At 47.3% G+C, this 27,358-nt stretch overlaps 1 protein-coding gene across 1 annotated transcript in view; it reads left to right on the top strand.

The window, feature by feature from the left end:
- LOC149441384 (protein Wnt-3a) overlaps window positions 1–27,358 on the top strand; it is a 198,224-nt gene that overhangs the window by 142,951 nt on the left and 27,915 nt on the right. The window contains exon 2 of the mRNA XM_089657411.1: window positions 16,167–16,408. Coding sequence (XP_089513537.1) covers window positions 16,167–16,408 — 242 coding nt within the window. The remainder of the gene's footprint in view (window positions 1–16,166; window positions 16,409–27,358) is intronic.

Here is a 27,358-nt window from a genome sequence, read left to right as displayed (position 1 = left end):
ACCAACACCACCCCCTTCCGCGGAGAGAGACCCTGACATTGACCAACAACACCCCCTTCCACGGAGAGAGCCTGACATTGACCAACACCACCCCCTTCCGCGGAGAGAGACCCTGACATTGACCAACAACACCCCCTTCCACGGAGAGAGCCTGACATTGACCAACACCACCCCCTTCCGCGGAGAGAGACCCTGACATTGACCAACACCACCCCCTTCCGCAAAGAGAGCCTGACATTGACCAACACCACCCCCTTCCGCGGAGAGAGACCCTGACATTGACCAACAACACCCCCTTCCACGGAGAGAGCCTGACATTGACCAACACCACCCCCTTCCGCGGAGAGAGACCCTGACATTGACCAACAACACCCCCTTCCGCGGAGAGAGCCTGACATTGACCAACACCACCCACTTCCGCGGAGAGAGAGCCTGACATTGACCAACAACACCCCCTTCCACGGAGAGAGCCTGACATTGACCAACAACACCCCCTTCCGCGGAGAGAGCCTGACATTGACCAACACCACCACCTTCCGCGGAGAGAGAGCCTGACATTGACCAACACCACCCCCTTCCGCGGAGAGAGCCTGACATTGACCAACAACACCCCCTTCCGCGGAGAGAGAGCCTGACATTGACCAACACCACCCCCTTCCGCAGAGAGAGAGCCTGACATTGACCAACACCACCCTCTTCCGCGGAGAGAGCCTGACATTGACCAACAACACCCCCTTCCGCGGAGAGAGAGCCTGACATTGACCAACACCACCCCCTTCCGCAGAGAGAGAGCCTGACATTGACCAACACCACCCTCTTCCGCGGAGAGAGCCTGACATTGACCAACAACACCCCCTTCCGCGGAGAGAGAGCCTGACATTGACCAACAACACCCCCTTCCGCAGAGAGAGAGCCTGACATTGACCAACACCACCCCCTTCCGCGGAGAGAGCCTGACATTGACCAACAACACCCCCTTCCACGGAGAGAGCCTGACATTGACCAACACCACCCCCTTCCGCGGAGAGAGACCCTGACATTGACCAACAACACCCCCTTCCGCGGAGAGAGCCTGACATTGACCAACACCACCCACTTCCGCGGAGAGAGAGCCTGACATTGACCAACAACACCCCCTTCCACGGAGAGAGCCTGACATTGACCAACAACACCCCCTTCCGCGGAGAGAGCCTGACATTGACCAACACCACCCCCTTCCGCGGAGAGAGCCTGACATTGACCAAGAACACCCCCATCCGCGGAGAGAGCCTGACATTGACCAACACCACCCTCTTCCGCGGAGAGAGCCTGACATTGACCAACAACACCCCCTTCCGCGGAGAGAGAGCCTGACATTGACCAACACCACCCCCTTCCGCGGAGAGAGACCCTGACATTGACCAACAACACCCCCTTCCACGGAGAGAGCCTGACATTGACCAACACCACCCCCTTCCGCGGAGAGAGACCCTGACATTGACCAACAACACCCCCTTCCGCGGAGAGAGAGCCTGACATTGACCAACACCACCCCCTTCCGCGGAGAGAGCCTGACATTGACCAACACCACCCCCTTCCGCGGAGAGAGACCCTGACATTGACCAACAACACCCCCTTCCACGGAGAGAGCCTGACATTGACCAACACCACCCCCTTCCGCGGAGAGAGACCCTGACATTGACCAACAACACCCCCTTCCACGGAGAGAGCCTGACATTGACCAACACCACCCCCTTCCGCGGAGAGAGACCCTGACATTGACCAACACCACCCCCTTCCGCAAAGAGAGCCTGACATTGACCAACACCACCCCCTTCCGCGGAGAGAGACCCTGACATTGACCAACAACACCCCCTTCCACGGAGAGAGCCTGACATTGACCAACACCACCCCCTTCCGCGGAGAGAGACCCTGACATTGACCAACAACACCCCCTTCCGCGGAGAGAGCCTGACATTGACCAACACCACCCACTTCCGCGGAGAGAGAGCCTGACATTGACCAACAACACCCCCTTCCACGGAGAGAGCCTGACATTGACCAACAACACCCCCTTCCGCGGAGAGAGCCTGACATTGACCAACACCACCACCTTCCGCGGAGAGAGAGCCTGACATTGACCAACACCACCCCCTTCCGCGGAGAGAGCCTGACATTGACCAACAACACCCCCTTCCGCGGAGAGAGAGCCTGACATTGACCAACACCACCCCCTTCCGCAGAGAGAGAGCCTGACATTGACCAACACCACCCTCTTCCGCGGAGAGAGCCTGACATTGACCAACAACACCCCCTTCCGCGGAGAGAGAGCCTGACATTGACCAACACCACCCCCTTCCGCAGAGAGAGAGCCTGACATTGACCAACACCACCCTCTTCCGCGGAGAGAGCCTGACATTGACCAACAACACCCCCTTCCGCGGAGAGAGAGCCTGACATTGACCAACAACACCCCCTTCCGCAGAGAGAGAGCCTGACATTGACCAACACCACCCCCTTCCGCGGAGAGAGCCTGACATTGACCAACAACACCCCCTTCCACGGAGAGAGCCTGACATTGACCAACACCACCCCCTTCCGCGGAGAGAGACCCTGACATTGACCAACAACACCCCCTTCCGCGGAGAGAGCCTGACATTGACCAACACCACCCACTTCCGCGGAGAGAGAGCCTGACATTGACCAACAACACCCCCTTCCACGGAGAGAGCCTGACATTGACCAACAACACCCCCTTCCGCGGAGAGAGCCTGACATTGACCAACACCACCCCCTTCCGCGGAGAGAGCCTGACATTGACCAAGAACACCCCCTTCCGCGGAGAGAGCCTGACATTGACCAACACCACCCTCTTCCGCGGAGAGAGAGCCTGACATTGACCAACAACACCCCCTTCCGCGGAGAGAGCCTGACATTGACCAACAACATCCCCTTCCGCGGAGAGAGCCTGACATTGACCACTACCACCCCCTTCCGCGGAGAGAGAGCCTGACATTGACCAACACCACCCCCTTCCGCGGAGAGAGCCTGACATTGACCAACAACACCCCCTTCCGCGGAGAGAGAGCCTGACATTGACCAACACCACCCCCTTCCGCAGAGAGAGAGCCTGACATTGACCAACACCACCCCCTTCCGCGGAGAGAGCCTGACATTGACCAACAACACCCCCTTCCGCGGAGAGAGAGCCTGACATTGACCAACACCACCCCCTTCCGCAGAGAGAGAGCCTGACATTGACCAACACCACCCCCTTCCGCGGAGAGAGCCTGACATTGACCAACAACACCCCCTTCCGCGGAGAGAGAGCCTGACATTGACCAACACCACCCCCTTCCGCAGAGAGAGAGCCTGACATTGACCAACAACACCCCCTTCCGCAGAGAGAGAGCCTGACATTGACCAACACCACCCCCTTCCGCGGAGAGAGACCCTGACATTGACCAACACCACCCCCTTCCGCAGAGAGAGAGCCTGACATTGACCAACACCACCCCCTTCCGCGGAGAGAGACCCTGACATTGACCAACAACACCCCCTTCCGCGGAGAGAGCCTGACATGGAACAACATCACCTCCTTCCGCGGAGAGAGACCCTGACATTGACCAACAACACCCCCTTCCGCGGAGAGAGCCTGACATGGAACAACATCACCTCCTTCCGCAGAGAGAGAGCCTGACATTGACCAACAACACCCCCTTCCGCGGAGAGACCCTGACATTGACCAACAACACCCCCTTCCGCGGAGAGAGAGCCTGACATTGACCAACAACACCCCCTTCTGCGGAGAGAGAGCCTGACATTGACCAACAACTTCCCCTTCCGCGGAGAGAGACCCTGACATTGACCAACACCACCCTTTCCGTGGAGAGAGCCTGACATTGACCAACACCACCCCTTCCGTGGAGAGAGCCTGACATTGACCAACAACACCCCCTTCCACGGAGAGAGCCTGACATTGACCAACAACACCCCTGCCCCCCACCTGGGAGAGCCTTTGACTACCACCCCCCCACACTCACCTTCACAGCTCCGAACGTCCCCGGGAACGAAAGTTAGGCTCTACATACACCATCAAGCAGCCCGCAGCCTCTCTCTGATCCCACCTGGTTCCCATGGCGCACGTGTCTTCTTTCATCCTTTCTTCTGGGAGGAAGTGCTGCCCCCCTTAAAAATGCCGCCCTAGGCAAGTGCCTTGCCTTCAGTTTAGAGTAACATAGGAGGTCTAGCGCTAGAATTATTGCTCTCAGTATAACGTTTGTAATGATACCTCACACCAGTGGTGCAAACACCGTTTACATAAGTGGGCGTGGCCAACGTATGTTTTTGCCGCTGGGCGTGTAAACATACGTTGTAATCAGTAAACAGAAATGTAAACATCCCCTATGACAACAATAAAGCAGTGACAGGTCCTCTTTATGGAGAGATCTGCGGTCAATAACACCCCAGATCTCTCATTTACAATGCAAAGCATCGGATCAAAAAAAACAAACAACATTGATGGATCGAATGGCTCCTGGCCTCCTAGGCCATAGAGATGTATTTATTTCAGGTATTACTGTCAAGTTACGCAGAGCTTTACATATATATTGTACATTCCCATCAGTCCCCGCCCCCGAGGAGCGTACAATCTAAGGTCCCTAACTCATATTCATACATACACAGACTAGGGACAATTTAGACAGGAGCCAATTAACCTACCAGCATGTCTTTGGAGTTTGGGAGGAAACCCACGCAGGCACAGGGAGAACATGGAAACTCCAGGCAGGTGGTGCTGTGGTTGGGATTCAAACCAACCACGCGAGTACTGCCAGGTGGGAGTGCTAACCATTTAGCCGCTGTGCTGCCCGTACCATTAGAGATGAGTGAAGGCTTTTGTGCAGAGTGAAAAAATTGGTTTGTTTCCTATCAAGTTACTCTTTTTATTTCGTTGAATTTGTATCGTTTATTCCATATGATGAAGATTTTTTTTTTTACACTTATTGCTTTTACACACATAAAGGCTTTAAAAGCAATCATTTCTCCTTCTCTCTGGCTGCATTCTATGGTCACGCCACCGGGCCTCAGCATGAGACAGTGTGAATTACACGCAGTACCCTGTGCAATGCATCCCCTGCAGGGCTCTGAGGACAGTGGCAGGGTCTGCATCCCCTGCAGGGCTCTAATGAGGACAGTGGCAGGGTCTGCATCCCCTGCAGGGCTCTAATGAGGACAGGGGCAGGGTCTGCATCCCCTGCAGGGCTCTATTGAGGACATTGGCAGGGTCTGCATCCCCTGCAGGGCTCTGAGTACAGTGGCAGGGTCTGCATCCCCTGCAGGGCTCTTATGAGGACAGTGGCGGGGTCTGCAACCCCTGCAGGGCTCTAATGAGGACAGTGGCAGGGTCTGCATCCCCTGCAGGGCTCTATTGAGGACATTGGCAGGGTCTGCATCCCCTGCAGGGCTCTGAGTACAGTGGCAGGGTCTGCATCCCCTGCAGGGCTCTTATGAGGACAGTGGCGGGGTCTGCAACCCCTGCAGGGCTCTAATGAGGACAGTGGCGGGGTCTGCATCCCCTGCAGGGCTCTAATGAGGACAGTGGCAGGGTCTGCTTCCCCTGCAGGGCTCTATTGAGGACATTGGCAGGGTCTGCATCCCCTGCAGGGCTCTGAGTACAGTGGCAGGGTCTGCATCCCCTGCAGGGCTCTAATGAGGACAGTGGCAGGGTCTGCATCCCCTGCAGGGCTCTAATGAGGACAGTGGCAGGGTCTGCATCCCCTGCAGGGCTCTAATGAGGACAGTGGCGGGGTCTGCATCCCCTGCAGGGCTCTTATGAGGACAGTGGCGGGGTCTGCAACCCCTGCAGGGCTCTAATGAGGACAGTGGCGGGGTCTGCATCCCCTGCAGGGCTCTAATGAGGACAGTGGCAGGGTCTGCATCCCCTGCAGGGCTCTAATGAGGACAGTGGTAGGGTCTGCATCCCCTGCAGGGCTCTAATGAGGACAGTGGCGGGGTTTGCATCCCCTGCAGGGCTCTAATGAGGACAGTGGTCTGCATCCCCTGCAGGGCTCTGAGTACAGTGGCAGGGTCTACATCCCCTGCAGGGCTCTAATGAGGACAGTGGCGAGGTCTGCCTCCCCTGCAGGGCTCTAATGAGGACAGTGGTGGGGTCTGCATCCCCTGCAGGGATCTAATGAGGACATTGGCAGGGTCTGCATCCCCTGCAGGGCTCTGAGGACAGTGGCAGGGTCTGCATCCCCTGCAGGGCTCTAATGAGGACAGTGGCAGGGTCTGCATCCCCTGCAGGGCTCTAATGAGGACAGTGGCGGGGTCTGAATCCCCTGCAGGGCTCTAATGAGGACAGTGGTAGGGTCTGCATCCCCTGCAGGGCTCTAATGAGGACAGTGGCGGGGTCTGCATCCGCTGCAGGGCTCTAATGAGGACAGTGACTGGGTCTGCATCCCCTGCAGGGCTCTAATGAGGACAGTGGCGGGGTCTGCATCCCCTGCAGGGCTCTAATGAGGACAGTGGCGGGGTCTGCATCCCCTGCAGGGCTCTAATGAGGACAGTGGTCTGCATCCCTTTAGATGTGATTTCCCTTTAGGAGTATCTCACCAAAAAATGAAATTTTTGTTGCGGGGGATGCCCAAAATCTGACTTCTGGGAAAATCTGTGCGCCAATCACACAAGCAGGAAATGGCATTTTCAGGGTGTTCTGTATACCATCTGTGACCAGAACGCCTCCAGGCGGCCATATTGCATTTTACAGCAAATCACAGCGCTGCAGATTGTAATTAATAACATTCAATTACATTGAGACTTGTGTAGCAATTCAATACTCTATTTTTTTTCTCAAGTAAGTGGAGTTACCCTTTACGTTTCCAGGTCTGTACACCCACTGTGCCCATTATGAGGGGTTCCCACCATCCCTGTGCTGAGTTCCCGGGTCTGTACACCCACTGTGCCCATTATGAGGGGTTCCCACCATCCCTGTGCTGAGTTCCCAGGTCTGTACACCTGCTGTGCCCATTATGAGGGGTTCCCACCATCCCTGGGCTGAGTTCCCGACTCTGTACGCCCGCTGTGCCCTTATGAGGGGTTCCCACCATTCCTGTGCCCATTATGGGGGGCTCGCTCACAATGAACAGTATAATGGATGATGAGAATATATATTTATATATGTATATTGTATGAAGGATTATATACGGCGAGTTACAGTGATCGCATCCTACGCCTGAATGTCATTGGCCAGGATGAAGTCGCTCAGCCAATGCTGCCCCTCCTGCCATAACAAGGAGCTGAGAGCGGGGGGATGGGAGGAGCCAGCTAAGAACAGCTGGGAGCAGCAAGTCAGGTCAGGTCAGAGCAGTGTGGGGAAGCATGTGGATTGAAATGTCTTCAATTAATTATACTGCAAGCTGCGGCCTGTACCATCCAACCATTCCAACCATCCAACCATTCCAAGAATCCAACCATTCCAACCATCCAACCATCCAACCATCCTACCATTCCAACCATCCGACCATCCTACCATCCGACCATCCGACCATTCCAACCATCCAACCATCCAACCATCCAACCATCCTACCATTCCAACCATCCAACCATCCAACCATTCCAACCATCCAACCATTCCAAGAATCCAACCATTCCAACCATCCAACCAACCATCCAACCATCCTACCATTCCAACCATCCGACCATCCTACCATCCGACCATCCAACCATCCTACCATTCCAACCATCCAACCATCCAACCATTCCAACCATCCAACCATTCCAAGAATCCAACCATTCCAACCATCCAACCATCCAACCATCCAACCATCCTACCATTCCAACCATCCGACCATCCGACCATCCGACCATCCTACCATCCAACCATTCCAACCATCCAACCATCCAACCATCCAACCATCCTACCATTCCAACCATCCGACCATCCGACCATCCTACCATCCTACCATCCAACCATTCCAACCATCCAACCATTCCAAGAATCCAACCATTCCAACCATCCAACCATCCAACCATCCTACCATTCCAACCATCCGACCATCCGACCATCCTACCATCCAACCATTCCAACCATCCAATCATCCAACCATCCAACCATCCTACCATTCCAACCATCCGACCATCCTACCATCCGACCATCCGACCATTCCAACCATCCAACCATCCAACCATCCAACCATCCTACCATTCCAACCATCCAACCATCCAACCATTCCAACCATCCAACCATTCCAAGAATCCAACCATTCCAACCATCCAACCAACCATCCAACCATCCTACCATTCCAACCATCCGACCATCCTACCATCCGACCATCCAACCATCCTACCATTCCAACCATCCAACCATCCAACCATTCCAACCATCCAACCATTCCAAGAATCCAACCATTCCAACCATCCAACCATCCAACCATCCAACCATCCTACCATTCCAACCATCCGACCATCCGACCATCCGACCATCCTACCATCCAACCATTCCAACCATCCAACCATCCAACCATCCAACCATCCAACCATCCTACCATTCCAACCATCCGACCATCCGACCATCCGACCATCCTACCATCCAACCATTCCAACCATCCAACCATTCCAAGAATCCAACCATTCCAACCATCCAACCATCCAACCATCCTACCATTCCAACCATCCGACCATCCGACCATCCTACCATCCAACCATTCCAACCATCCAATCATCCAACCATCCAACCATCCTACCATTCCAACCATCCGACCATCCTACCATCCGACCATCCGACCATCCGACCATCCTACCATCCAACCATTCCAACCATCCAACCATTCCAACCATCCAACCATTCCAAGAATCCAACCATTCCAACCATCCAACCATCCTACCATTCCAACCATCCGACCATCCGACCATCCTACCATCCGACCATCCGACCATCCTACCATCCAACCATTCCAACCATCCAACCATTCCAAGAATCCAACCATTCCAACCATCCAACCATCCTACCATCCAACCATCCTACCATTCCAACCATCCGACCATCCGACCATCCTACCATCCGACCATCCGACCATCCTACCATCCAACCATTCCAACCATCCAACCATTCCAACCATCCAACCATTCCAAGAATCCAACCATTCCAACCATCCAACCATCCTACCATTCCAACCATCCGACCATCCGACCATCCTATCATCCGACCATCCGACCATCCTACCATCCAACCATTCCAACCATCCAACCATTCCAAGAATCCAACCATTCCAACCATCCAACCATCCTACCATCCAACCATCCTACCATTCCAACCATCCGACCATCCGACCATCCTACCATCCGACCATCCGACCATCCTACCATCCAACCATTCCAACCATCCAATCATCCAACCATCCTACCATCCAACCATCCAACCTTCCAACCATTCCAACCATCCTACCATCCAACCATCCTACCATTCCAACCATCCGACCATCCGACCATCCTACCATCCTACCATCCGACCATCCGACCATCCAACCATTCCAACCATCCAATCATCCAACCATCCTACCATCCTACCATCCAACCTTCCAACCATTCCAACCATCCTACCATCCAACCATCCTACCATCCAACCAGCCAACCATTCTACCATCCAACCATCCTACCATTCCAACCATCCAACCATCCTACCATCCAAACATACTACCATCCGACCATCCTACCATCCAACCATTCCAACCATCCTACCATCCAACCATTCCAACCATCCTACCATTCCAACCATCCAATCACCCAACCATCCTACCATCCAACCATCCAACCATCCTACCATCCTACCATCCAACCTTCCAACCATTCCAACCATCCTACCATCCAACCATCCTACCATCCAACCAGCCAACCATCCTACCATCCAACCATCCTACCATCCTACCATTCCAACCATCCAACCATCCTACCATCCAAACATACTACCATCCGACCATCCTACCATCCAACCATTCCAACCATCCTACCATCCAACCATTCCAACCATCCTACCATTCCAACCATCCAACCATCCTACCATTCCAACCATCCAACCATCCTACCATTCCAACCATCCAACCATCCTACCATCCAACCATCCTACCGTTCCAACCATCCAACCATCCTACCATCCAACCATCCGACCATACTACCATCCGACCATCCTACCATACTACCATCCAACCATTCCAACCATCCTACCATCCAACCATCCTACCATCCAACCTTCCAACCATTCCAACCATCCTACCATCCAACCATCCTACCATCCAAGCATCCTACCATCCTACCATTCCAACCATCCAACCATCCTACCATCCAACCATCCAACCATCGTACCATCCGACCATCCTACCATCCAACCATTCCAACCATCCAACCATTCCAACCATCCAACCATCCAACCATTCCAACCATCCAACCATCCTACCATCCAACCATCCTACCATCCGACCATCCAACCATTCCAACCATCCAACCATTCTGCCATCCAACCATTCCAACCATCCTACCATCCAACCATTCCAACCATCCAACCATTCCAACCATCCTACCATCCAACCATTCCAACCATCCAACCATCCAACCAACCAGTGCAACCATCCTACCATCCAACCATTCCAACCATCCTACCATCAAACCATTCCAACCATCCAACCATCCTAACATCCAACCATCCAACCATTCCAACCATACTACCATCCAACCATTACAACCATTCCAACCATCCTAGCATCCAACCATTCCAACCATCCTACCATCCAACCATCCATCCATCCTACCATCCAACCATCCTACCATCCAACCATCCAGGATCCAAAATGGCCGCTCGGTCACTTCCGGTTCCGCTGTGCGTCTTGACGCCACTTCCCTTTGACGCATTTCGTCATTCGACTTAGTCGTATCCTATCCTTTATGATTAAGTCGAATGACAAAACGCGTAAAAGGGAAGTGACATCAAGACGCACAGCGGAACCGGAAGTGACCGAGCGGCCATTTTGGATCCTGGAAATCTCGATTGTTGACACAGAAGAAGTGCTTCTGAGGATCCTCAATGGTCGGGCCATGCATGTTCCTTGGTGATGGCATTTATAAAGAGGAAATATACGTAAGCATACAATAAAGTATTATCTGTAGTATTATATATGGATTTACACTATTATTGATTCATATATATATGGTGGGCATCGTTTGGAGACTGGTGTAGAGAGAGGAGCATATCTGTGTAGCTGTGAAGATCTCCTTGGTGGAGCTTTGTAGATGTCAGTACCAGGGGCGGACTGACAACTCATGTGGCCCCCGGGCAATAGGGGATCATGGGGCCCCTGTGTCCTTGCCCAAACTCAAAAAAGCCTATGAAAAAGGTACCAGGGGCATCTCATGGGGCCCCCTACTGACCCCGGGCCCTCGCGCAGTGCCCGAGTTTCCAAATGGTCAGTCCCCCCCTGGTCAGTACGCTACCTGGATGATTACAAGTCTGCGATTATATATTTTTGGTAAGGGTATTAAATCTGCACACTGTAGAAGTGAACACAGTTTTTCACAGCATTGATTTAGTATTGAATTGTCACGAGATTGTTTCACGGGCACTTGTGACACAGCTGTTTATTTCACTTGGTAGGGATCACGAGTGCTTTATGTGTGATTCACATGCGTTATGGAGTGAATATATTTAAAGCTGTTAAGGGTAATACACTATGTGAGTTTTTTTCTTTTTTTGAGGTTTTGGTCTCAGAAGTCACTTTGGAAGCGGTTTTCAACTTGAAGGTTTTTTTTTTAACTTTATGATTGACATTAAGGACAATTTTTTCATTTTATGTTGTATTTGGGACTTTTTGATTACTTAGGGCACTGTTCATTTTTGTGAGTTAGCATATTTATAATATTAGATTATCACACTTTTTGGGGTAAAAGTGTTCACATGCTTATTGGGGATTTTTGTATGTAATCTAGTAGGGAAGGGGACATGTATGTCATTGTTGTTACATATATTAGGGAGCTCAAAGACTTCCACGGTGAATGCCGTGACCGCTGGCTGGAACGATCTGACCTTGTTACAAGACCATACCATAGGAAGGTTCGACTTCACACTTATGACAAGTAGGTTGGTACGTTTATGCATTAAAAATAGCCTTTTATAAACGTTCGATGGAGATACCTCAACTGTATTCATTTATCTCCGGCGGAGATAACTGTGTCAATGGTGGAGAAGGAACTGGGGGGGGGGGGGTCAATGGTGGAAAAGGATCTAGGGGGATCAATGGTGGAGAAGAATCTGGGGGAATCAATGGTGGAGAAAGATGGAGGGGTCAACGGAGGCAAAGGATCTGAGGGAATCAATGGTGGAGAAGGATCTGGGGAGGGGGGTCAATGGTGGAGGAGGATCTGGGGGGGTCAATGGATGAGAAGGATCTGGGGGGGTCAATGGTGGAGAAGGATCTGGGGGGGTCAATGGTGGAGAAGGATCTGGGGGAATCAATGGTGAAGAAGGATCTGGGGGAATCAATGGTGGGAAAGGATCTGGGGGGTCCATGGTGGAGAAGGATCTGGAGGGGTCAATGGTGAAGGATCTGGGGGGGGTCATTGGTGGAGAAGGATCTGGGGGAATCAATGGTGGAGAAGGATCTGGGGGAATCAATGGTGGAGAAGGATCTGGGGGAGGCCAATGGTGGAGAAGGATCTGGGGGGTCAATGGTGGAGAAGGATCTGGGGGAATCAATGGTGGAGAAGGATCTGGGGGGGGTCAATGGTGGAGAAGGATCTGGGGGGGTCAATGGTGGAGAAGGATCTGGGGGGTCAATGGTGGAGAAGGATCTGGGGGGTCAATGGTGGAGAAGGATCTGGGGGGGTCAATGGTGGAGAAAGATATAGGGGGGATCAATGGTGGGAAAGAATCTGGGGGGTCCATGGTGGAGAAGGATCTGGAGGGGTCAATGGTGAAGGATCTGGGGGGGGTCATTGGTGGAGAAGGATCTGGGGGAATCAATGGTGGAGAAGGATCGGGGGGGGTCAATGGTGGAGAGGGATCTGGGGGAATCAATGGTGGAGAAGGATCTGGGGAGGTCAATGGTGGAGAAGGATCTGGGGGGGTCAATGGTGGAGAAGAATCTGGTGGGGTCAATGGTAGAGAAGGATCTGGGGGGGGGTCAATGGTGGAGAAGGATCTGAGGGGGGGTCAATGGTGGAGAAGGATCTGGGGGGTCAATGGTGGAGAGAGATCTGGGGGGGGGGAATCAATGGTGGAAATGGATCTGGGGGGGTCAATGGTGGAGAAGGATCTGGGGGGGTCAATGGTGGAGAAGGATCTGGGGGGGGGGTCAATGGTGGAGAAGGATCTGGGGGTTCTGGTAGATCACAAGCTTAATAATGGCAGCAATGCCGAGCTGCAGGTTCTAAAGAAAGAAAAATCCTCTCTTGTATTAGGAAGTTCAGTTTTGGGCTCCAATTCACAAAAAGAACATTGGGGAACTGGAGAAAGTACAGAGAAGGGCAACCAAACTGATAAGAGGTATGGAGGAGATCAGCTATGAGGAAAGATTAGAGGAACTGAATGTATTCTCTACTGAGAAGAGGAGATTAAGGGGGATATGATCTCCATGTATAATACATAAGGGGGATATGATCTCCATGTATAATACATAAGGGGGGATATGATCTCCATGTATAATACATAAGGGGGATATGATCTCCATGTATAATACATAAGGGGGATATGATCTCCATGTATAATACATAAGGGGGGATATGATCTCCATGTATAATACATAAGGGGGGATATGATCTCCATGTATAATACATAAGGGGGGATATGGTCTCCATGTATAATACATAAGGGGGATATGATCTCCATGTATAATACATAAGGGGGGATATGATCTCCATGTATAATACATAAGGGGGGGATATGATCACCATGTATAATACATAAGGGGGGGGGATATGATCACCATGTATAATACATAAGGGGGGGATATGATCTCCATGTATAATACATAAGGGGGGATATGATCTCCATGTATAATACATAAGGGGGGATATGATCTCCATGTATAATACATAAGGGGGATATGATCTCCATGTATAATACATAAGGGGGGGATATGATCTCCATGTATAATACATAAGGGGGGATATGGGGGTCCTGGGGGTAAGCATGTGAGGAGGTGACAAGGGAGTTAGAGAGCAGGGGGTCTTGGAAAGAACGAAGAGAACGATTTGGTTGGTATTGTGAGACGAGGTTAGTGATGTATCTGGGGGGGGGGGGGGGTTGTGGATAGTTTTGTAAGCTGTTGTTAGCATCTTGAATATAATTCTTTGGGTGAGTGGAAGCCAGCAGAGGGATCGGCAGAGAGGGCTAGAAGACGCTGAGTGCTTGGTCAGGTGGCATGTTTTTTGTTTTGAAAACAGCCAAAAGCTGCAGGGTCAAGTTTCGGAATGGATTTCTGGGCCAGTAACTGATGTGCAGGAGCATTGTCGTGGTGGAGAATCCACTTGCCAGGCCAGAGTTTCGGTCTTTTCCTCTGAACAGCTTTCCATAACTCTTTCATTTTCCCCATTTGCTTCCTTCCTTTGCGTTTTTTGGCTGCCTGTTTCTTGCATCATGGTGGACACCTTCCCACCTCGCCTTAAACCGCCTAAACACTGGATTCCTTCCTTCACGGAACGTTCACCATACGCCGGTTGTCACAGAGCTAAAGTTTCATTCGCTCTTTTGCTAATTTTCACGCAAAATTGAATCCGCTGCTCCGGATTCCTGTCACTCATTGTTCCGCCAGCAGCGCAACGCGCACGCGTTTTATTTCTTCTACTACTCCGTATAGAATGAGTCCAGCGGTCTGCGACCCGGGAGGGTGCAGGACGGAACATATCAGAACGCACTCGCGTGCGATTGGCTGTGGGACTCACCACCATGGTACTAGGCACGTGCAAAATGAAAAAAAAAATGTTTCCTTCCGATTAGTTAATTAATTTATTTAATTTGTTAGATTTGTTTCATTCATTTTTGGAATTCATTTAGTTTGTTCACATTCTAGTTTGATTCGCATTTTCTGAACTTTGACCGAATTGGAGAATTCAATCGGATTCTAAACAATTTGACGGAATTAGAAAATATGAATTCTATTTGAAATTCAAATTTAAGTAGACAGTTATATTCTTTCTATTTTATTTTATTCTATTTTATTCTATTCTTTTCTATTCAATTCCTTTAATTTCTATTCTATTTTCTCCTATTCTTTCATTTTCTATTCTATTATTTTCTATTCTGTTATATTATATTCCATTCTAATCTATTCTATTCAAATTCATTCTATTCAAAATTCAAATGACAGGTGTATTCTTTCTGTTTTATACTAATCTATTATATTGTTTTTTTCTATTCTATTCTATTCTTTTCTTTTATATTCTAATTGATTCTATTCTATTCCTTTAATTTCTATACTGTTGTATTCTACTCCTTTATTTTCTATTCTATTCTGTTCTGTTCCCTATTCTATTCAATTATTTTCTTTTCTATTTTATTCTATTCTTTTCTATTCTGTTATTTTATATTATATTCTATGCTAATCTATTCTATTCAAATTCAAATTAATGATATTCAAAATTCAAATGACAGGTGTGTTCTTTCTATTTTATACTCTTCTATTATATTGTTTTTTTTCTATTCTATTCTTTTCTATTCTTTCTTTTCTATTTTAATTGATTCTATTCTATTCCTTTAATATCTATTCTATTGTATTCTACTCCTTTATTTTCTATTCTATTTTGTTCTCTATTGTATTCAATTATCGTCTTTTCTATTTTATTCTATTCCATTCTTTTCTAATCTATTCCTTATTCAATGGTATTCTATTCTTTTATCTTCTATTCTGTTTCCCCTCTATTCTTTTCGATTCTATTCAATTATTCTATATTCTATTCTTTTCTATTCTATTTCTTTATTTTCCGTTCTATTTGATTCCAAATTTCTATTCTTGTTTTGGAATTCATTTTCAAATTCGATTTTGAAGTCGGAATTGGTTTTCAAAATCTTTTCTAATTGGAATGAATTTTGTTTTGCTATTTCAGATTTGTTTAAATTTGTTACTGTTGTTATTCAGAAATTCATATACATCTGAATCTTCCTCATTAACGCTGTGGGTGACTAATGAATCAATCTTCTCTTTCAGGTCGTTAGCCATTGGCCAGCAATACTCGTCTCTGGGAACACAGCCGATCCCGTGTGGCACCATCCCGGGGCTCGTGGCGAAGCAGATGCGCTTTTGTCGGAATTACATGGAGATAATGCCCAGCGTGGCGGAGGGGGTGAAAATCGGCATACAGGAATGTCAACACCAGTTTCGCGGCAGGAGGTGGAACTGTACGACGGTGAACGACAACCTGGCCATCTTTGGACCCGTCTTAGATAAAGGTTGGTGTCCATTTGGGGCTCGTTTAATGAAGAGTTGAAAAAAGGGAATTTGTTTCACAATGCTTGAGGTATGAGCTCTATACCATGTACGAGCTCCATTCAGTCTGGAAGGTATGAGCTCTATACCATGTACAAGCTCCATTCAGTCTGGAAGGTATGAGCTCTATACCATGTACGAGCTCCATTCAGTCTGGAAGGTATGAGCTCTATACCATGTACGAGCTCCATTCAGTCTGGAAGGTATGAGCTCTATACCATGTACGAGCTCCATTCAGTCTGGAAGGTATGAGCTCTATACCATGTACGAGCTCCATTCAGTCTGGAAGGTATGAGCTCTATACCATGTACGAGCTCCATTCAGTCTGGAAGGTATGAGCTCTATACCATGTACGAGCTCCATTCAGTCTGGAAGGTATGAGCTCTATACCATGTACGAGCTCCATTCAGTCTGGAAGGTATGAGCTCTATACCATGTACAAGCTCCATTCAGTCTGGAAGGTATGAGCTCTATACCATGTATGAGCTCCATTCAGTCTGGAAGGTATGAGCTCTATACCATGTACGAGCTCCATTCAGTCTGGAAGGTATGAGCACTATACCATGTACGAGCTCCATTCAGTCTGGAAGGTATGAGCTCTGTTTAGGGCATGAACTCCATTCCGGCAAATGAGCTCTAGAGGTACAATGCCTTGAAAAAGTCTTCCTCCCCCTTAAAATGCCCCCCATGTTGTCATGTTACAATGTATTCCCCTCCCCCATGAAATGTCCCTCATGTTGTCATGTTACAATGTATTCCCCCCTCCCCCTGAAATGCCCCCCATGTTGTCATGTTACAATGTATTCCCCCCCTGAAATGCCCCCCATGTTGTCTTGTTACAATGTATTCCCCTCCTCCCCCCTGAAATGCCCCCCATGTTGTCATGTTGCAATGTATTCCCCCTCCCCCCTGAAATGCCCCCCATGTTGTCATGTTACAATGTATTCCCCCCTACCCTGAAATGCCCCCATGTTGTCATGTTACAATGTATTCCCCCTCCCCCCTGAAATGCCCCCATGTTGTCATGTTACAATGTATTCCCCCTCCCCCCTGAAATGTCCCCCATGTTGTCATGTTGCAATGTATTCCCCCTCCCCCCTGAAATGTCCCCCCATGTTGTCATGTTACAATGTATTCCCCCTCCCCCTGAAATGCCCCCCATGTTGTCATGTTACAATGTATTCCCCCCCTGAAATGTCCCCCATGTTGTCATGTTGCAATGTATTCCCCCTCCCCCCTGAAATGTCCCCCATGTTGTCATGTTGCAATGTATCCCCCCCTCCCCCTGAAATGTCCCCCGTGTTGTCATGTTACAATGTATTCCACCTCCCCCCTGAAATGCCCCCCATGTTGTCATGTTACAATGTATTCCCCCCACCCCCCTCGTGTTGTCATGTTACAATGTATTCCCCCCTCCCCCCCCCATGTTGTCATGTTACAATGTATCCCCCCCCATGTTGTCATGTTACAATGTATCCCCCCCCATGTTGTCATGTTACAATGTATTTATTGGGATTGGATGTGATAGACCGACACAAAGTGGCACATAATTGTGAAGTGGAAGGAAAATGAGAAATGGTTTCCAACATTTGTGACCAATAAATCTGTGAAAAGTGTGGCGGCATTTGTATTCAGCCCCCCGGAGTCAATACTTTATAGGACCCCCTTTGGCTGCCATTCCAGCTGCAAGTCTTTTTGGGGATGTCTCTTTGCACATCTAGAGAGGGACATTTCTGCCCGTTCTTCTTTGCAGAATCGCCCAAGCTCTGTCAGATTGGATGGAGAGCGTCTGTGGGCAGCAATTTTCAGGTCTGGCCACAGATTCTTCATTGGATTTGGGTCTGGACTGTGACTGGGCCATTCTAACACATGAAGATGCTTTGATGGGAACCATTCCATTGTAGCTCTGGCTGGATGTTTCGGGTCGTTGTCCTGCTGGAAGGGGAACCTCCGCCCCGGTCTCAAGTCTTTTGCAGACTCTGACAGGTTTTCTTCTAAGATTGCCCTGTATTTGGCTCCATCCATCTTCCCATCAACTCTGACCAGCTTCCCTGTCCCTGCTGAAGAAAAGCCTCCCCACAACATGATGCTGCCACCACCATGTTTCACAGTGGGGATGGTGTGTTCAGGGTGATGTGCAATGTTAGTTTTCCGCCACATATAGCGTTTTGCTTTTAGGCCAAAAAGTTCCATTTTGGTCCCATCTGACCAGAGCCCCTTCTTCCATGTTTGCAGTGTCCCCCACATGGCTTCTCGCAAACTGCAAACAGGACTTCTTATGACTTTCTTCCAACAATGGCTTCCTTCCTGTCACTCTTCCATAAAGGCCAGATTTGTGGAGTGCACGACTAATAGTTGTCCTGTGGACAGATTCTCCCACCTGAGCTGTGATCTCTGCAGCTCCTCCAGAGTTCCCATGGGCCTCTTGGCTGCTTCTCTGGTGAATGCTCTCCTTGCCCAGCCTGTCAGTTTAGGTGGACGGCCATGTCTTGGTAGGGTTGCAGTTGTGCCATACTCTTCCCATTTTCAGATGATGGATTGATCAGTGCGCTGTGAGATCTTCAGAGCTTGGGATATTTATTCATAACCTAACCCTGTTTGAAACTTATCCACAACTTTATCCCTGACCTGTCTGGTGTGTTCCTTGACCTTCATGATGCTGTTTGTTCACTAATGTTCTCTAACATACCTCTGAGGGTTTCACAGAACAGCTGGATTTATACTGAGATCACATGACACACAGGGGGGACTCTGTTTACTAATTAGGTGACTTCTGAACACAATTGGTTCCACTAGATTTTAGTTAGGGGTATCAGAGTAAAGGGGGCTGAATACAAATGCCGCCACACTTTTCACTGATTTATTTGTAAAATATGTTGAAAACCATTTCTCATTTTCCTTCCACTTCACAATTATGTGCCACTTTGTGTTGGTCTATCACATCCAATCCCAATAAAATACATTGACGGTGTAGGTTGTAACATGACAACGTGTGGAACATATCAAGGGGGAGGAAAACTTTTTCAAGGCAATGTATGAGCTCTATTCCATGGATGAGCTCCATTCAGTCTATGAGATATGAGCTCTATTCATAATGTAAGGTTTGAGCTCAGTTTAGGGTATGAACTCCTTTGAGGCATATGAGCTCTAGAGTTATGAGCTGTATTCTGTGTATGAGCTCCATTCAGTTTATGAGGTATGAGCTCTATTCCTGGTGTACGGTTTGAGTTCTGTTTAGGGCATGAACTCTATTCTGGCATATGAGCTCTAGAGGTATGAGCTCTATTCTGCGTATGAGCTCCATTCAGCATATGAGCTATGAAATATGTGCTGTATTCAAGGTATGAGCTCTATTTAGAGAATGAGGAATGGGTTCTAGAGGAGCGACCTGTAATTAGGTTGTGATGTGTGAGCTCTATTCAGACAATGACCTCTAGATATATGAGCTGCATTCAGACTATGATGAGGTATGAGCTGCATTCAGGCTATGAGGTATGAGCTGCATTCAGGCTATGAGGTATGAGCTGTATTTGGGGTATGAGGTTTGAGCTCTGTATAAGGTATGAGCTCTATTAAGGCTATGAGGCAACATCTGTATTCAGTCTATGAGGAATGAGCTCTATTCAGGGTACGAGTTATGGGCTCTAGAAATATGAGCTTTAAAATGGTTATGAGATATATGATGTATTAATGATGTGAAGTATGAGCACTATTGACAGTATGAGCTCTGTTAAGGCTATGAGGTATGAGCTGTATGCAGGGTATGAGTTGTATTCAGTGTGAGTTATGAGCTCTATTCACAGTATGAACTGTATCCAGTCTATGAGGTATGAGCTGTATGCAGGGTATGAGCTGTATTCAGTGTATGAGTTATGAGCTCTATTTAGGGTATGAATTGTATCCAGTGTGAGATGTGGGCTGTATGCAGGGTATGAGCTCTGTTCACAGTATGAGCCATATCCAGTCCATGAGGTATGAGCTGTATGCAGTCTATGAGGTATGAGCTGTATGCAGTCTATGAGGTATGAGCTGTATGCAGTCTATGAGGTATGAGCTGTATGCAGGGTATGAGGTATGAGCTGTATGCAGGGTATGAGCTCTATTCACAGTATGAGCTGTATGCAGTCTATGAGGTATGAGCTGTATCCAGTCTATGAGGTATGAGCTGTATGCAGGGTATGAGCTCTGTTCACAGTATGAGTTGTATGCAGGGTATGAGCTATGAGCTGTATGCAGGGTATGAGGTATGAGCTGTATCCAGTCTATGAGGTATGATCTGTATGCAGTTTATGAGGTATGAGCTGTATCCGGGGTATGAGCTCTATTCACAGTATGAGCCATATTCAGTCTATGAGCTACAGTTGCAAGAAAAAGTATGTGAACCCCTTGGGATTATGTGGAGTTTTGCATGAATTGGGCATAAAATGTGCTGTGAACGTCATCTAAGTCACAACAATAGAAGAACACAGTCTGCTGAACATAATACTACACAAACATTAGATGTTGCCATGGTTTAATTGCACATAACATGTAAACATTCACAGTGCAGGGAGGAAAAAGTATGTGAACCTTTGGACTTAATAACTGGTTGACCCTCCTTTGGCAGCAATAACCTCAACCAAACGTTTCCTGTAGTTGCAGATCAGACCTGCACAACGATCTGGAGTCATTTTGGACCACTCCTCTTCACAAAACTGTTTCAGTGTAGCAATATTCTTGGGATGTCTGGTGTGAATCGCTCTCTTAAGGTCATGCCACAGCATTTCAATGGGGTTGAGGTCAGGACTCTGACTGGGCCACTCCAGAAGGCGTATTCTGTGCTGTTGCAGCCATTGTTTTGTTGAATTACTTGTATGCTTTGGGTCATTGTCCTGTTGCATCACCCATCCTCTGCGGAGCTTCAGTTGGCGGACAGATGGTCGTACGTTTTCCTGCAAAATGTCTTGATAAACTCTGGAATTCATTTTCCCATCAATGACAACAATCCGTCCAGGCCCTGAGGCAGCAAAGCACCCCCAAACCATGATGCTCCTTCCGCCATGTTTCACAGTGGGGATGAGGTTTTGATGTTGGTGTGCTGGGCCTTTTTTTCTCCACACATAGTGTTGTGTGTTCTTCCCAAACAACTCAATCTTGGTTTCATCTGTCCACAGTATATTTTGCCAGTAGTGCTGTGGAACATCCAGGTGCTCTTTTGCAAACTTCAAACGTGCTGCAATCTTCTTTTTGGACAGCAATGGCTTCCTCCGTGGTGTCCTCCCATGTACTCCATTCTTGTTTAATGTTTTCCTTATTGTAGATGTGTCAACAAAAATGTTAGCATGTGCCAGAGATTTCTGTAGGTCTTTAGCTGACACTCTGGGATTCTTCTTTACCTCATGCAGCATTCTGCGCTGTGCTCTTGCAGTAATTTTTACAGGACGACCGCGCCTAGGGAGAGTAGCAACAGTGCTAAACTTTCTCCATTTGTAGACAGTCTATCTTACCGTGGACACATGAACATCAAGGCTTTTGGAGATACTTTTGTAACCCTTTCCAACTTCATGCAAGTCAACAATTCTTGATCGTAGGTCTTCTGAGAGCTCTTTTCTGCGAGGCATGGTTCACATCAGACAGTGCTTCTTGAAACCAGTAAACCCAAAACAGGTGTGTGCTTTTTAAGGGCAGGACAGCTGTCAGCAACACATCCAATATCATCACACTGATTGGAGTCAAGGTTGGCTCACTCCTGGCTCCTATTAGCTCTGGGAGAAGCATTAAGCTAGGGCCTCACATACTTTTTCCTCCCTGCACTGTGAATGTTTACATGTTATGGGCAATTAAACCATGGCAACATCTAATGTTTGTGTTGTATTATGTTCAGCAGACTGTGTTCTTCTATTGTTGTGACTTAGATGACGTTCAGAGCACATTTTATGCCCAATTCATGCAAAACGTCACGTAATCCCAAGGGGTTCACATAGTTTTTCTTGCAACTGTATGAGCTGTATCCAGTCTATGAGGTATGAGCTGTATGCAGGGTATGAGCTATGAGCTGTATGCAGGGTATGAGCTATGAGGAATGAGATCACCTTCCTTATCCTCACAAATGCCATCAGCTGAAGCGCTCCATTTGCCCTCCCGCTTGCATAAGGGTAGGTGAACCCCTCTTCCTTTACCCCCAATGCCTGAAACATGTCAGTAGAGACGTTTTGCTCACAGTGTTGGTTGCCTCTGTCACTCTCGCTGTAATATGGATGTGCAGAGGATTGTGGGAAGATAATCAGAAGACAGATTTGGGGTAATTATACAAGCAGCACAATTCATTTAATGATTTTTGATTGAAGACATAACAGGGAGAACCGGTCTGATTGGATGTAGGCGGCTGTGTCAGAGGTCGGCTGCTTGTTTACATGCGAACATCGTGCAGCTCTGCATGGCAAACTGTTTTTTTCTTCATTATATATTTTTGCATATATAATAATATATCCAAATATAATATATACAAAATATAACAAAGAGCATTCCGCAAACCTATGGGCAGTGATGGTGGAAGACTTTCCATAAAGGCAGCTGTGTCACTGGGCAGAAGCCTCTGCCTTCCTAATCAGGAGCAATGTGCACCCTCCATGTGGCTTGTCATGAATTTATTGGACAGCAGGGAACCCCATGGGGTACAGACAAGTGTCCCATCGAAATCACTAAATAAAACCTCTTTGTGAAAATATGACCCTATAACAAGCAAGAAAAATGATAAATGTCAAAATTAAAAAATAATTGCTGATAACATATTTAACTGAAAAAACTTTATCAAAGGACACAGGATGCCTGTAGTATGTCCCGTCCTGCTCTCCTTGCTAGCATTTCCCAGCTGTCAAAATGACAGCCAAGAATTGTCATGTATATCAATCACATAGAAACTGCTGCTGTCAGCAAAAACTTACTGTCTGAAACATTGTGTTTTTTAATAAGATAGATACAAAGTAAGATTGTTTATAAACATTGATCAGACGGGGGGTAGAGATACAAAGTAACATTGTTTATAAACATCGATCAGACGGGGGGTAGAGATACAAAGTAACATTGTTTATAAACATCGATCAGACGGGGGGTAGAGATACAAAGTAACATTGTTTATAAACATCGATCAGACGGGGGATAGAGATACAAAGTAACATTGTTTATAAACATCGATCAGACGGGGGATAGAGATACAAAGTAACATTGTTTGTAAACATTGATCAGACGGGAGATAGAGATACAAAGTAACATTGTTTATAAACATCGATCAGACGGGAGATAGAGATACAAAGTAACATTGTTTATAAACATCGATCAGACGGGAGATAGAGATACAAACTAAAATTGTTTATAAACATTGATTAGACGGGACATAAAGAGATACAAAGTAACATTGTTTATAAACATTGATCAGACGGGACATAAAGAGATACAAAGTAACATTGTTTATAAACACTGATCAGACGGAAGATAGAGATATACAAAGTAACATTGTTTATAAACAATGATCAGACGGGAGATAGAGAGATACAAAATAACACTTTTTCTAAACATTGATCAGATGGGAGATAGAGAGATACAAAGTAACATTGTTTATAAACAATGATCAGACGGAAGATAGAGATATACAAAGTAACATTGTTTATAAACATTGATCAGACGGAGATAGAGATATACAAAGTAACATTGTTTATAAACAATGATCAGACGGGAGATAGAGATATACAAAGTAACATTGTTTATAAACATTGATCAGACGGGACATAAAGAGATACAAAGTAACATTGTTTATAAACACTGATCAGACGGAAGATAAAGAGATACAAAGTAACATTGTTTATAAACATTGATCAGACGGGAGATAGAGATATACAAAGTAACATTGTTTATAAACACTGATCAGATGGGAGATAGAGAGATACAAAATAACACTTTTTCTAAACATTGATCAGACGGGACATAAAGAGATACAAAGTAACATTGTTTATAAACACTGATCAGACGGAAGATTGAGATATACAAAGTAACATTGTCGGGGCAACACAGTGGCTAAATGGTTAGCACTTCCGCCTGTCAGTACTCAAGTCATTGGTTCAAATCCCAGCCACAGCACCACCTGCCTGGAGTTTGCATTTTCTCCCTGTGCCTGCGTGGGTTTCCTCCGGGTACTCCAGTTTCCTCCAACACTCCAAAGACATGCTGGTTGGTTAATTGGCTCCTGTCTACATTGTCCCTAGTATGTGTATGTATGAATGTGAGTTAGGGGCCTTAGATTGTACGCTCCTCGGGGGTGGGGACTGATGTGAATGTACAATATATATGTAAAGTGCTGCATAAATTGACAGCGATATATAAGTACCTGTAATAAAAATAATTTGTTTACAAACATTGATCAGACAGGAGATAGAGAGATACAAAGTAACATTGTTTATAAGCATTGATCAGACAGGAGATAGAGAGATACAAAGTAACATTGTTTATAAGCATTGATCAGACAGGAGATAGAGAGATACAAAGTAACATTGTTTATAAGCATTGATCAGACAGGAGATAGAGAGATACAAAGTAACATTGTTTATAAACATCGATCAGACAGGAGATAGAGAGATACAAAGTAACATTGTTTATAAACACTGATCAGACGGGGGATAGAGAGATACAAAGTAACATTGTTTATAAACACTGATCAGACGGGGGATAGAGAGATACAAAGTAACATTGTTTATAAACACTGATCAGACGGGGGATAGAGAGATACAAAGTAACATTGTTTATAAACACTGATCAGACGGGGGATAGAGAGATACAAAGTAACATTGTTTATAAACACTGATCAGACGGGGGATAGAGAGATACAAAGTAACATTGTTTATAAACATCGATCAGACGGGGGATAGAGAGCTACAAAGTAACATTGTTTATAAACACTGATCAGATGGGGGATAGAGAGTAACATGGTTAGGGCTGTTAGGCTTTCATGCAGCCGATAGCAGTAGATTTTATTTACAGTGACAGTTACAAAGGAAAAAAGCTTTAACTTGCTGGTAACTGACACCTCCCTCCGGGTTCTGTGCGGCATGAAACAATGGCACACAGACTGTTTTAACCCCATTTTTGCTGACAAATGCGCTGTAATTGCGTGCATGGCATGTGGTTGCGGCACTTCCCCATTGACTTGAATGTGTAGCGTTTCGGAGGCTTGCCGCCAGCTGATCGCTGTAAGTCGGGTGAACTTTGCTGCGGGCACAAAGCATCACTGCCGCAGCAGATAAACACGCCATCCGCTGCCCATTGCAAGGTGGAGGGCTGCTGGCGGGTGGCGAAAAGGTGGCTTGACTGCAAATTTTTGCTGCCCCGCCCCACCCCAACCGCAATTGTAAACGAAGCCTTAAAGTGTAAAATAGAGGGGTTGATTTACTAAAGGCAATTAGACTGGGCACTTTGCAAGTACAGTTGCTCCAGAGCTTAGTATATTAGGTAAACCTTTGCCAAGAATACCCAATCACATGCAAGGAATATTACATAAAAACAGCATTTGTGCTTGCACGTGATTGGATGATGGAAGTCAGCAGAACTTCCGCTCATTTACTAAGCTCTGGAGCAACTGCACTTGCAAAGTGTCCAGTCTATTTGCCTTTAGTAAATCAGCTCCAGAGAGTCTGCCACTTCTGACCTTCCTGTAGAATTGTTCGTTCCCTGGTTGCTTCTGGTTTTCTCTGGCTTTAACCCCCCTGGAGGTATTCCTGAGTGTAGCTCGGGGTAAAGTTTCAGTACTACAAGCGGTAACCCCGAGCTACACTCGGGAATACACTGCAGCGTTGCTCCGGGATCTCTCCACTTACCTTGTCCTGCGCTCCCGCGATGTCCCCCCTGCAGTGTCCCCTGTAATGTCCTCCGGCCGATGCCAGCATCTGTCTTCCGGGTTCCGTTCCCTGCGACGTCGGGACGTACGGGGGACGGAACTGGCGGGAAATTTGAAAGTTGCAAAAGTGACATTCACTAAATACACTAAAATCACATAGTATAACATTCCTGTATCAAACCATTTCACATACATTTTGTCCCGAGTGCTTTGTCCGGCGCCCTGCCTGCATTTTTACTGTTCTTCCTGCCTGGAAACTGAGAAATGTCCATGGCATCCAAAAAGCGTCCCTTTAGGTCAGACGCGGTTTTAGACCGGCTAGAGAACAGCGATAGTAAATCAGAACCACTTGCAGAATTGAGTGATAATGATTGGTGGGGGAAATTCCTCATCAGACACTGAAAACGATTCTTTGCTCAGCGATGTGCGAACTTGGCGCTCTATTTCACATTTCAGTGTTTTTGGTTTGATTATATTATTGAATTAAATTTATTATATTATTATTTTTTATGATTATTTATTAAATTATAATTTATGATTTCGTGTTTCAAATGTTATCATCCCCGGGATGTTTACTAGACTCTTGTTCGGACAGATTTCAGGGAGTTATTCCTAAAAATTACAGGCCTACAATAAAAAAATACATATTTCCATGGAAAAAAATGTACCACTTTGAGCACAGAAATATGGACATAATCAGACCGCTAGGGAGGCTACTACTTGTTGACCCAGAATAAGCATGCAGCAAGTGTTGTCGGAACTCCCTATTTGCATACTAAAGCCGTAGAACAGAGAGGTCAGCCGTGGCCACCGATGTGTTTCTCTCGGTACAGGTGCCCTTTGAGGCAGGTAGCTCAGTATCCAATGTATCTATGACCGTTGTGCATCTTTAATACGCATGAATACCGCACAGGAACCGTCTCATCCCGTCCTGGAACATTCCAGACATCAGCCAGAAACTCCTTCTCCTATAATTTAGTGGCGAGCCAATGCCTGAACTTGTCCGCCATAAAACGGAACCCTGGGAGAGCAACGGAAAATGTGAAGACGG

The sequence above is a fragment of the Staurois parvus genome, unplaced genomic scaffold (genome assembly GCF_062004578.1).
Source record: "Staurois parvus isolate SC_StPar_1 unplaced genomic scaffold, SC_StPar_1.0 ptg000992l, whole genome shotgun sequence".
Classification (NCBI taxonomy): domain Eukaryota; kingdom Metazoa; phylum Chordata; class Amphibia; order Anura; family Ranidae; genus Staurois; species Staurois parvus.
Note: the sequence above shows the minus strand (reverse complement) of the source record. Positions and strands in the feature narration are given on the sequence as shown.